Source organism: Canis aureus, chromosome 28 (assembly GCF_053574225.1).
Source record: "Canis aureus isolate CA01 chromosome 28, VMU_Caureus_v.1.0, whole genome shotgun sequence".
NCBI classification, from domain to species: domain Eukaryota; kingdom Metazoa; phylum Chordata; class Mammalia; order Carnivora; family Canidae; genus Canis; species Canis aureus.
Genome location: NC_135638.1, coordinates 29935940 through 29949542, shown reverse-complemented (window position 1 = coordinate 29949542; position 13603 = coordinate 29935940). Strand labels below are relative to the sequence as shown.

Sequence of the window (13603 nt, the reverse complement as noted above, 5' to 3'; positions counted from 1 at the left end):
CATAGGAATCTGAGTAAAAAAGAGGATGGAATTCCCAAGAGAGACAATGAATTTCAATGGATTTTCAATGAATCTGGGGTAACACTGAGCATTATATCTTTTAAGTCTAAGACTATTCCAGCATTTCACAATCAATAAAGTACTTCAGTTGTGAACATATTTTGGTTAGTCCTGCTAGAAACTGCCAGGTTCCCACAATGGAGTGGGATGAACCAAGCAAGCAAAGCTGTTCATGATTCTCTCCACGGATTCCCTGAAGAACCAGCCAAGAGAGCCCAGCACCCCCCACACTGGAAAAGTCCTGTTAGTATCAGAAGCCTGGAGGACAAAGCTCTACAGAGTATGGAGGGCAGCGTGGAAGGAGGCCCAGCTCCCTAAGGATGAAATGGAGCCTCTAAAGAGGGAACAGCACCACTGTGAGCAGCAGTTGGGGTAGGGCTTGCATGTGTTCACTATCTGTGAGAACCAATGCCCACAATCCACCCTCTCCCTGTCTCTACCTTTGCCAGAAGCTTTGGGGTGGGGACATCTGGGTGGCTCAGTCAGTTAAGCATCTGCCTTCAGCTCAGGTCAAGATCCCAGAGTCCCAGGATGGAGCCCCACATTGGGCTCCCAGCTCAGCAATGAGTCTGCTTCTCCCTCTCCCTCTGCCTCTCCCCCCCCGCTATGCTCTCTCTCTCTCCCCCCAATAAATAAGTTAAATTTTTTTTTAAAAAAGCAGCACCGCAGTGGACCTCCCAGAAGCAAATAAGTCAATGTGCGAATGAGAAAGACTGATTTTCAGGCACTCACATGGACTGGGTATGACATCCCACTACATGGAGGAAAATGTCAGACTCCCTACCAAGGCCTGGACCCTGAATTTCTTTCTGACTGCATGGCATATACTCTCAGCTTGGTCAGGGAGCTCTGGTTTCTCAGGCTTGGCTGTCCTGCCTCAGGACCTTTGCACAAGCTCTTCCTCTGCTCAGTGTGCTCCTAGCTCATCATTCACACGGCTGCTATGATAGTATCCCGAAACTCTTCAGGGACCTTCTCCCTTTACTTACTTATCTCCCATCTCCCTCCAGCACACTCTCCTGCTTGGTTTCCTATACTGTCTCTATTTCAGATTTTTGTAGGTGCTGCTGGACTCCCTACTGGGATGTGAGCTCCATGAATGAAGGATTTTGTCTGTGTTATTCTCACTTGCATCCACTTGTCTACAACGACAGCATCTGGCATGCAGTAAGCATGCAAATATTTAAGTGGACAAATAAATTAGTGTATGCTTTTGTGAAAGATGCAAAATGGGTAGTTTTTTCAAACATTGATGATTTACTGAACCTTTTAGCATAGAACAGTAATCCTTTCCCTACACTATGTTGGTAGGGTATATCTTGGCTAACAAGAGTAAAATACTGCATGCTCAACACTGCTAATTGCTTGCTTCCTCTCAATATTTGATGTTTCCTTCTTCTGTAGAACCAGAACACCCTGAATTTGTTTACCAATGTTCTACTAGTTAAATGTAGTTCTAAGGTGTTTACTCCTTCTCTCCACTTCCTTCCTGTTATCTGGATGTGGTAATAATGGTTGCCACATAAACGGCCCTTTTGGAACATGAGGTTATAGAGTAACGATGGCAGAATGGCAAGAGAAGACCTGGGTCCCCAATGAGCCATTAAACTCGTCCTAGGATATTTACCTGGACAAGTAATAAACTGCTATCTTGTTTAAGCTACTGAAACTTGAGTTTAAAAAAAAATTATTTGTAACTGTATTTCATTGTAATGGGAATGTGGTGATTTGTAGGGAAGGTCTGAATCTGACTCAACTGCTTAAGACACAGGAGGAGGGTAAAAATAGGGGGCTGTTAAGAAACCAGGATTTTCCTTAAAAGTGTTTATTTCCCTAACCAGCACCAGACAGGAAAATCAGAACAAATGACAAAGAGGATGTGTTTTATTTCCCTTCTCCTTTACACTCGGGGTTGGCATCTGGGATCAGAGAGTGAGATGTGGGCTGACATGGTCCAAGAACAGCCTCAGTACTACCTCCGTGGTCTCTGCCTTGGAGCCAGACAAGAAACATCTACTGATCCGAGGCCAAAATGATGTGAATCATTTTAGTGAATTTTTTGTACAGCTAAACTTATTCAATCTAAAAAAAAAATCCTACCCGTTATTCTTTAATTATATGTGTTGTACTTGGAGGCTAAAAATACCTTTGCTTTTATAACTGATGATGACAGTACATACAGATCTTTTAAAAGCACTGTTTTAACCAAATTTAAAAACTGGCACATGTACAACTGACCCACCATGTCAACTGATTTAATTGCTAACCAAAAGCAATCTGGAATCCAGATATTTCGATAGTAATAGTTGTAGCAGACAGCATTTATTATTTACAGATAGTTCTACTTTATCTTCCTCTTTTGAATTATATCCTGTGAGGCATAAGAATCATTATCCTTATTTCTGGATGAAGAAACGGAAAGTTCAAGTGTATTTAATACTTTGAACACCTGTCCATTCTGTGCCCCAGACACCATGGATATGATGATCATGATCCACATATCCACTGAGCTCAGACACATGAGGTCACAGAGGGGACCATGTAATCACTTCTTGTTTTGTTTTGTTTGATTTTATTTATTTGAGAGAGTGAGAGAGGGCACAGGCAGGCAGGAGGAGGAGAGGCAGGGGGAGAAGCAGACTCCTCACTGATCAGGGAGTCCAATGTGGGACTCAATCCCAGCACCCTGGGATCATGACCTGAGCTGAAGGCAGACGCTTAACCAACTGAGCCACCTGGGCACCCCTGTAATCACTTCTTTAGGGATGGCAACAGCTGTCTTCTTACTCCAGTGTCACTGACTCAGGTTTTGGGTTTCCCACACATTTCCAACCTAGGAGTTCTACCGGGGTCTGGTTCTTACTTTTTCAGCTTTGGTTTTATAGAGCCCTTTAATGACTGTTTATGGTAATCCTCCGAAATTAAAACATAATAGAAATTCATTCAAAAAATAATTTACTAAGTGCCTACTGTGTGCCAGGCACAGGAAATGCAGCAGTGAGCAAAACAGATGAAAATGTATCTTCCTGGAAATTTGATTCCAGTGGGAGGTTCAGACAATAAATACTTAAGAATTAAACTATCAAATATTATCACGTGGTAAGAGTTATGGAGAAAACAAGGCAAGGAAACATGGTAGGGAAAGTATGAGGGTCTTAACCTTAAATAAGAAGGCTAGGGAGGTTCACGAAGAAGGCCACAGTTGAGCAAAGATGGTGGCAGGCCATATGGGTTCTGGGGGAGAAGAGTCAGCCTGGAGGGAACAGTCAATGCAAAGGCCCTGAGGCCCATGTGTGTGCTTGGCAGGGAAGCCCACAGAGCAGGAGTAGAGTGAGCAAAGGAGACAGAGACTAGAACGTCATGTAGGGGAAGAATCCAGAAGAGGGAGAAGGGAGAATGGATTTTATGAGGGCTTATCAACCATCTTGAGGTTTTATTTTGAGGAAGATATGATGATGCTGGAGGCATCGGGCAACATGACACAGCTTAGGTTTTAAAAGGGTCACTGTGACTACTGTATCAAGGAAGATTATAGAGACAAAGATGGAAGAGGGAAGACCAGTTAGGGGGCAACTGGAAGAATGCTGGCAAGAGACAGTGGTAGTTGGGAGCTGGCTGATGGTGGCAGACATTGGGGGCAGGGGACAGTGGAATTCTGGATATGTTGTGGGGAGAAGACTGACAGGATTTGCTGAGGGAAATACAGGGAGGCACAAGAGGAGCAGGTTTGGAGAAGGAAGGTCAGGAATTCAGGTGACACCACTTAAGTTTGAAGTGATTATTAGATGTCCCAACGAGGTTCGTAGGCAGACACTGGGTGACAATGGGACACCCCAGTCTGGAGTCCAGGCTGCAGGCGAGCATGGTAATCCTTGGCATACAGGTATTTAATGTGGGGATGTGAGGTAAGATCACCTAGGGAGAGCGTGCAGACAGAGAAATGCTCTGAGGTTGAGTCGTGGGGCACTTGAGTGCTAGATGGTCAGGGAGATGAGGAACAGCCATCCAAAGAAGCCAAGAAAAAGCAAACACAGCAGAGAATAGGAAAAAAACCCAGGAGGATGTGGTGAGTAGCAAACTAAGACAAGGAATATTCTAGAATTGAGGAAGTGATCAATTCTAGCAAAAGCTGAGGATATCCTCCTCTGTGCTTTGTTTTCTTCTCAGTACAGTCATCCCTGCTGATCTGCAGGAGACCCATCCCGAGACTCCCAGTGGATGCCAGAAACCACAGACAGTACCGAACCCTATGTTTTTTCCTCTACGTACACACCTGTGATCAAGTTTGATTTATAAATTAGGCACAGTAAGAGATTATTACTAATCATTATAGTTAATAATAAAATAGAACAAGTATAACAACATCCTGTACTGAAAGCTGTATCAATGTGGTTTCTCTCACTCTCAAAATATCTTACTGTCTTGTACTTACCATTATGATGATGTGAAATGATAAAATGCCTACATGATGAAATGAGATGAGATGAGGGGAAGGACAACAGGGATAGGGGGCTACCTACTTATCACGATCAGAGTATGTCATGATGTGCTAGAAGGTCAGGAAGGTGGGGGAGCATGGAGAACGTGCATCATGACTGCACAGAATCCCAGTCATCTATGTATGAAAGTCAACCAACAGTTTCTAACACTGATGAGAAACTTGCACAATTAGCAAGTTGTTTAGAAATGTGTAGGTAAGTACCAGAAGAAAGAGCTAAAAGAACCTCAGGAATGGGACTCATAGACAGGGAGTTAGTGGGGCAAAAGATTGTTTTGCTTTCTTTTTTTCTTTTTTTTTTTTTTTAAGATTTATTTATTTATTCATGAGACACAGAGAGAGAGAGGCAGAGACACAGGCAAAGAGAGAAGCAGGCTCCATGTAGGAGCCCGATGGGGGACTCCATCCTGGACCCTGGGATCATGCCCTGAGCTGAAGGCAGATGGTCAGCCACTGAGCCACCCAGGCATCCCAAGACTGCTGTTTTTCATTAAAAGTCACACTTTTAAAACTCTATCTCTGTATTACTTTCATAAAAAGTTAAATACAACTAGTCAGGAGGAAAAAAACAGATGACTAGATGCCTACTTCCCAGCCTAAGGATTATAAAATTACAGCCAGAGGCCAGCAACTCTGTGTGCTCAAGTAATTATACACCAAGACCACATACATTGTGGATATTATAACATGTTATGTACTATAATATCTTCTCAAACGCACACACTGCTTTCATCACAAAAAATTAAAGGCATTTCTGAAATTGTAATGTTTAATCGTTAAAGATGTTATCATTCCAATGATATTAAAAGCAAATAGAACCACCCTATGATCCAGTAATCACACAGTATTTACCCCCAAAATACAAAAACACTAATTCAAAGGGATACATGCACGCCTATGTTTATATTATAGCGGCATTCTTTACAATAGCCAAACTGTGGAAGCAGCCCAAGTGTCCATCAATAGATGAATGGATAAAGAAGATGTGGCATATATACAATACAATATTATTTAGCCATAAAAAAGAATGAAATCTTGCCATCTGCAACAACGTGGATAGAGCTAGAGAATATAATGGATGCTAAGTGAAAGAAATCAGAGAAAGACAAATACCATATGATCTCACTCATGTGGAAAGTGTAAGAAACAAATGAGCCAAAGGAAAAAAAGAGAGAGAGAAAGAGAAGCCAAGAAACAGACTTAACTATAGAGAATAGACTGATGGTTACCAGAAGGGAGGGAGGTGGGGGGATGGGGATTGAAGACTACATTATCATGATGAAATAATTAATTACATGATGTAAAAAAAAAAAAAAAAAGAATTGTGAAGGATAAAATTAGTAGCCTTACTTACTATTTAGAGATTCTTATTATCTAAGCTTGAATTAAATATGTAAAAATAAAAATGTCAATGATTGGAAAGAGTAAATAGAACTGGAATATGGAAAAAAATGCATAAGCACTATTTCATGATCACCTATATAATTTTTTTTAACTCAGTTCCTCACTCTGAATAAGTTGAGGAACTCTGTAAGAGCTGAATTAAAATTCTGGATTATTTAATTTATTAGAATCCCACTGTAATCAACTGTGGGAAGGCAATTATGATTCTTTCGATATGGATGTGTAAGCTTGTTTACATGTCCTGCCAACAATTGAGAGGTCCTTGTAAAGAGAACATGTTCTAGTTATCTCTGGATCTCTATTCCTGGCATGGATATTAACATACACAACAAAATTTAACATTTCCTAAGTGCTTTCCCTGCACTATACATTGCTTTAAATACTTTACACGTATTTTCATTTAATTACTATTGTAGAAACAGGAGTCCTCTGGTTCCTGAACCTGGTACTATGTTATTCTCACATCACAGATAGGAAACTAAGCCACACAGGGCAAGGAATTCTTAGATACACATATAAATGAATGGCAAAACCAGGATCAGAAGCCAGGCAACCTTTTTAGAGCCTTGGCTCTTAATGTTTATGTAAATATTAATAAATGTTTGTTGATAAAATCATTGAACTAATAAACCCACAGGCAATTTCTTTTAATTGGCAATATAAAATAAAGCCATCATGTTATTCATGAACAGCATGATGACTTTTTTCCTATGTATATTTGAAAGGCAGTTTATTTGATGATCTCACCTTTTTCTTTTATTTCTGGATCATCTGTTTTTCTATTTGTTTCTGAAAAGTAAAAACAAAACAAAATAAGTATTGTGAGAGTCGTCACTCATTATCTCAAAATATAGGACCATGTTTAAATGAATGCGAGCAAATATAATTTAAGAGAACTATTTCTGGGCATGGAATTCCATTTTCCTAAACCCTGACTTCTTTACACATCAAGTTTGTTACAAAATATTAAGATCAGACTCATCTGAATTAAAGAAATGCAACATGTTGCCCTCACTGGGGTGACACCAGTCTCATTTCCCTAAGGACTTCACACATACACAGGCAGCCCACTAAGGGTGCCTGCACTGAGCCCAGGTACTAAGGAGCCGAGATATGTCAGACAGCAGACCTGTGTCACCCTCTTGCTAAGTAAATCACAGTCACAGGGTCTCTTGCACGAATGCGACTCAGTGCAGTGAAATCCACCCAGAGCCTGAACCAAACAACATCCACCCTACATGGAAAACTATGGTACATGACCTATGAGCTTATAACCTCATTTCTGCATTATCTCAGATCTGGCCTATTGTTTAATCTAAGTTTGGGTCTAGCTAATTTTCAAGGTAGACCAGCTGATTATAGCTCCAGTAGATACTTATTTAAATTTGAGTATTTCTAGGAACACATGTATAGACGGATGTGTTGGAGTCAGGATAGGGCAGAGTTTGGGAAACTCCGTTCTTCCCCTATAGTAGACAGGGCTGTGGGGTCAGATCAGGGGTACAATCACAGAACATTCAATTTCTTTGCTCCCTGGTTTCCTCCAGGGAAATATTCCTATCAAATATTTCATTTTGGGGAAGTGACAAGTAAATCTGAAGCAGGCTTCTGACACAAGGAAGTGATTTTCATAGGTCAAGAGTTTTCAAGATACCCGGTGAGAGGACGGAAACAAACTCAGGAAGCTGCAGCGTGCCAGGATCGGTGTAAACACATCACACCTGCCTCCTGCCTCCTGTCACCCCATGGGAAGGTCTATCTCCCTCTGTGCAAAGGGGGAAGATGAGGCTGAGAAAGCAGAGTGCCCAACGTATCAAGGTCAGGCGTTTACATCATTCCAAAGCCTATCATCTTCCCACAGACCCTTCTCTACCTTTTCTAAAAGGGAAACAGGGGATAGGGACCTGCAGGTTTTGCCTCCTGCAAAGAGTGGGCTTCATAAAATTGACCACCACACACTTCCTGCCAGTGCTGCAGGAGGTACACGGGATATTTAAAAACACAACCAAAAAAGCCCTTCTAGATCTCTGTTGAATGTCCTAGGATTTCTGGTCTTATTAACTTTAACCTCCTTATCAGAAAGGTAGGCAGTGCATCATTTAACAGGATGCGCTCTCGTAGGCATCAAGGATACAGGATTGAGGAAAAACACTGACAATCTTGGTCCTCGAGGAGTCGTACGAGTGGTATCAGCAGTGCCTGCGGGAGGGCTGTGACCCTCCACATCCTCCAGTAATCTGTCACCTGGCATGTGGCTCGTGTAAATTGAGAACACAAGCACAAAATGCAAGTTTTAACTTGACTAGAGAAAACAGATGGGTGCTAGGCACAAAGAGGAGTTTGAGGCTCTCCACAAATCCTCCCGCCCCCAAGGGAGAAATAAGGAGTGGTTTGCATTGGTCACATTTTAAATATGTGTGGGAGGGCCCTGGCCAGGCACGCTCCCAGGAACAAGGGCCACCATCCTTCTTCCTCCTCCAAAGCAGGATTTTCGATAGGGCAATGAGCCTGACCTAAGAAGATCCAGTCCAAACTTCCCCAGCTCTGGGCAAAAGCTGTCTCATGTCCCATTCTGTCCCTCACTTCACATCAACGAGCTGACATCTGTGACTAGTGTTTGGATATGGGGAAATGAGCAGAGCAGGAATTTCAGCCCCTGATTTTCAGTGCTTAAATGTAGCTTAAGTAAAGGCTTTTTCTAAGAGATCCAGCTTCCCTGCACAGCTAAATAGTAAAGTGTTATTCTGCTCTACTTTATTCTCTGTACACATGCTTCCCTGGGAGATCCCATGTGGACCTGGCCATGCTCCAGAAGAAAATGACTTGGATGCTTACTGGGAGACAGAGATTGTTCTAAATACTTACTGCAGATGATCCCATCCAACTCAATCAACTCTGGGAGGTAGTTTTCATTTTATGGATACAGAAACTAAGGCTCAGGAATCTTGCCAAAGGTCACAGAACATGTAAGACTGATTTATAATAATACTCTAATCACACACTGTATGTTCCAATAATGGGCAGTTAAAGGGAGCTATATGCTCAGCCCAATTCTGAAAATTACCCGTGTACAGGTTCACTTGTAACTCATACTTAGTGTTAAAGCACTCGTATCCAAGAAGAAATATGTTATACAATCTCTAACTGTACTAACTTCCTTTTTTTTCTCCCTTTCTGAATAAGGAAAACCTTACTTAAAAGGATGGGATCTTAGTTGTTCAAAAATTATTATAAACCACTAAAGAAAATCACTTTTGTGAATTCAAATATCCAGAACTCTATGATGGGCCAGCTACTGTGCCTATCTGCTTCCTGACCAGTTCTTGAATCTCAACATACGTCCAAAGCTAACTTCCATCCAGGCCTAGTATCCTCACAAGGTCCTCAACACACTGGCATCTGTGACTTCCCAAGACCCAGACCTAGGGCTCTGTTTCCCCAGTGATGGCCCACTCGGCCAGTTTTCCTGTCTCTTTCTCTGTCTCTGCCAGGATTTCCTGAGCTCAGGCTCTCCCACTGTCACCTGGACTATTACTTATCTCCAACCTGCTCTCCCCCCTGCACTCTGGCCTCCTACCAACTGTTTCCACCTTCCACCTGTTGCCCTGTGCTCACTTCAGAATACCATGAAGGACCACGGCTGGCAGGTGTTTCGGCCTTTCTGATCCTCAGTTCCTTGTCTGCAAGCAGGGATAAGCCCCATCTACTGGGAAAACTCAACTCCCTAACACACAAAGCACTCAGCAGAGGAAATGCAATCCATAGAAGCGGGTCTGTGTATTCTGAGTAAGTGAGTTTAAAGTCTTTATTTTTAATGTTTCTTCCAGGCATGTTGGAGGAGAAAACAATACTTGTCTAGGAACCCAGAGGCTTCTTCCCTACTTGTCTAGTTCTCCCTTTTCTGCCCAGAGAATGAAGATTGAAAGAGAACTTGCTGTACCCTTTCCGGCCCTTCCACCTGCTCAGACTCTTTCATCTTCTCAACCACAATGGAGTTCATGTCCTCATGGGACAATGGTCACGGGGGATTGGGAGGGTGTAGGGGAGGGGGCTTGTCACACTAGGGAATTACCAAAACTCTAGGTGCTGAATAAACACCTACAAAAGATGGATGCAGGGACTAGTTCATTTTAATCTGGCCCCCAGCAATGCACCATAAAAGTACATGTTAAACAAAATAAACATTACCTATTAGAAAGAGGTTAAGAGAAGGTTGAAGGTACATCTTTGTGATTTGTCATTAAAGATACTATAATATTCTAAAATACTCATTAAGTACAAAATGAACTGATTTTGTTACATAACAAAATAATACTTCAAAATAATGACAATATAGAGAAGAATTCTGCATTTTATTGCACTCAAATCACATTGAACAGAAGACAGTTACATTATTTTTAGAAAATCCATTGATGTTGCCCAGCTTGGCATGTATTTGTGAAGACAAGGCTCATTAGTTCAGATATTTGGAATTAAAAAGTATTTGACGTTGACCACAGCATAATGAATCCTCAGTTTCCAGATTCTAGAGATGATTATATACAAAAATCCAGCAAAATTTTATTCATTTATCAGTTCTTTTTTTTTTATTTTTATTTTTTTTTCATTTATCAGTTCTATGTCATTCCTAAGTTTCCCTAAAAAAATAAGGCTTTATAAAAAGTAGTGTTCTATAATTCACAATATTAGAATTAAGAGCTTTATTAGAATTTGAGTAGCAACTCTATATTACCCATATCACAGTTTTAGAAAATTATTGCTTTTCTTAGTAACTCAGTCTTCTGGATTTCACTACACATTGGGTCAGCATGCATAACTCACTACATTGTAACTATGATCTATAATGATAAAAATATAAAATCCCTTGGATTGTAACCCTAAAAGCAGGGGGGAAAAGTTATCTTATCTTAAAACAATGTTAATATAATCAAGAGCTATCCCTGACATGGAAATGAAATGACCTCTTTACGGGTTTGTTGTTGTTGTTTTAAATAGTTCATGGTCCTTTCAAAATGATGTCACTGCCATCTTTCTAACAAATGAGTATTTTCATCACAGCAACTATTTCTGAGCCAAAATAAACCACATGAAAAATAGAAGAAACTCTTCAGGATAGAAAAGAAAAGGCTCATACGTTGCAAACAGCAGCAGGTATGTGGCTTGGTGAGTGCTTTTCACACGTCCTAAATCAATCCAGCTAGAGGCATCCTTCTTTAGTAAGATCACTTCGCTGTCTTCAGTGTTGTGAGGGCATTACTTTAATTAGCCAAAGGCAGAGCAATCTTTAAGATGTGCACCGGTAATTTATAAAGACTTTCTAAAATTTAAACAAATACTAAAGGGACAAAGCTATTATACGATTGATATGAGGTGCCAAACAGCATTTTTGCATGACAGAGCAGGCCATTCCTTTTGTCTATATTCTAGCAAGGAATTTAAATTTCTCCCCCCTCGATTTGAAAAAATAAATTAACCATGATAACTTAAGACTTTCACCAAAATATTAAATTTTTCTAATCAATGAGCTAACAGCTACAGCAATCTCAAAATTTGAGTTTTCCCCTGAATACTCAAAGCTAATGTAGAAATGTCTTAGAATGATATCAGTGCAGATATATACAACTCAAATCTTCACAGCTAATGGGGACAGCGAGTAGTGTTCCTCCGAGTGCAACAGCCGGGCACTCTTCATGGCTTTGAAATCACGTTTATGCAGTTTACACAGGTCAGTCCAACAGACTTAGGAGTAATTACTAGTAATATATATATATTATATATATATATATTTTATATATATATATATAAAAACCCTGCCAAGACAATTGCTGCTACATTGTCAATATAATCAACTATTATCTGAAAAAACACACATAAATGTAGGTAAGATCGAAAGCTGTGTGACAAAAAGAGAAGAGAAAACCAAAGGATTCACTAATGTTATCAAAAACGGACATGCAGGAATGTAACATTACGTGTAATTTTTGGTTCTAAAAAAATACACTAAAATGCCAGTGGACTATGATCGATTGAAAACATCTTTAGTGTTCATTCCCAAAGATCTTGGTCTGCTCAGTAATTGCGTCACAAGATCTATCACAGCCATCTTTTGGAGCGTATGGTTAGGCTGGTCCTCTTGTGGTAGTGGGGGCAGTCTTTTTGAAGCTTTACGTATCTGCAAAAATAAGGGGAAATCTAAATTAAAGGACCAACTAGACACAGACTGTGAAACTGCTTCATTTCCATTCTACTTAAAAAAAAAAAAAACCCACCGACAGAAGTAAATGCTTTTTATGTGCTATTGTTGTTTTTAAGGGCAACTCGTTAAACAGTGATTAACTACCCAGAGAAGTCCCTGGGAATTAACTTGTGAAGCTGCTGATGAAAACTTAAGCTTCTTAGAGCATCTGAGAATTATAACTAAATTTCAGAATTTCAATCTTTTGAGAAATACAAGCGTTAACTCTCTTTCTCCCATCAGTGTTTTCACTGTATTAATAAGAAATGTAATAGAGAAAGAAAATCTAGCATGGTGTTTAAAAAGCAAATATAGGAAGGATTTTCATGGAGCAATAAGATACTGTAAATTGCAGTTAAAATACATTATTTTAATATAATCATGTCAGTTTCTAATGTTACTGACAATAAAAATGGGTTAAAAAAAAGTATATGTAAAAGTCATTCTTGTCCAATTTTTTACAACTACTTTCTCATTCCAAGTTTAGTATCTGATTGATTTTACTATTATAGCATTAGATGTTACAATTCGAGTAGAAAAGAAGATGGTGCACATAAAGGCCCAGCCAAATTTTGATATATTTTCTAAATCTGGATTATGATCCTTCCTACTTCCCTTCCTATCTATCTACCTACTTACCTATGTGTGTGTGTACATGTATATTCAGAAATTTTTATACAAGCAGATTTGGTGCTCAATGTGAAGTAACTAGAAATCATATGTATACTTTTATATATCCAACAGAAATGAGTATATACAAAAGACATGCACAAGATTATTCACAGAAGCTTTCTTCATAACAGCCAGAAACTGGAAACATTCACAATAGCTATCAACGTAGAATGGATTTTTTTTAATGTAGTGTATTTATAGTAAAAGGCAATGAATAGAACCAAATTACTCTACACTACCAAGTGGATGAAACTCAGCCATGATGTTGAGCAACAACGAATAGTCACCAAAAAAGTATGCATGTAATTTGTGTGTGTTTACTTATGGTTTTATTTTATCAAATTCAAGAGCAAGCAAACCAATCAGTGGTGATACAGATAAGAACAGTTACTGCTGGTGGGGATGTGGGGGTGTGACTGAGCGGGAGGAAGGAGAGAGTTTTGAAGTGCTAGCGGCATGCTGAGTAGTGGGTGCAGGAATGGATCACATGGAAAATGGAGCACACAGTTTCATTAAACCGTGTGTTCAACAAGTGTATGTGTCTCTGTGTATTAGTTACACCTCAACAAAAAACGTTTTTACAAATGTGTTTGACTCTGGCTTCCCTCAGAATTTATCAGTTAGCTAGATCATGAGAGGAATGAGCTCATGGTTTCTGTAACCTGTGCGATCAAACCTATCTGAGATTGTGGGAAGCTGTTCGAAGTATAATGATGAGCACCGGTAAAAGGGCA

The 13603-nt window shown here is 40.0% G+C and overlaps 1 protein-coding gene and 1 long non-coding RNA gene across 13 annotated transcripts in view; one reads left to right on the top strand and one right to left on the bottom strand.

Annotated features, from left to right (window-relative positions):
• ASPH (aspartate beta-hydroxylase) overlaps window positions 1-13603 on the bottom strand; it is a 212352-nt gene that overhangs the window by 106892 nt on the left and 91857 nt on the right. For 10 of the 12 annotated variants that reach the window (XM_077876823.1, XM_077876822.1, XM_077876829.1 and 7 more), the window contains one exon: window positions 6710-6751. The exons of the other annotated variants lie outside the window; for them this stretch is intronic. In XM_077876823.1, coding sequence (XP_077732949.1) covers window positions 6710-6751 — 42 coding nt within the window. The remainder of the gene's footprint in view (window positions 1-6709; window positions 6752-13603) is intronic. 12 annotated transcript variants of the gene reach the window in all.
• Window positions 4233-10066, top strand: LOC144300596 (uncharacterized). Its single transcript, XR_013367336.1, has 3 exons — window positions 4233-4366; window positions 7597-7780; window positions 9790-10066. It is a non-coding gene; the product is annotated as an uncharacterized LOC144300596 (long non-coding RNA).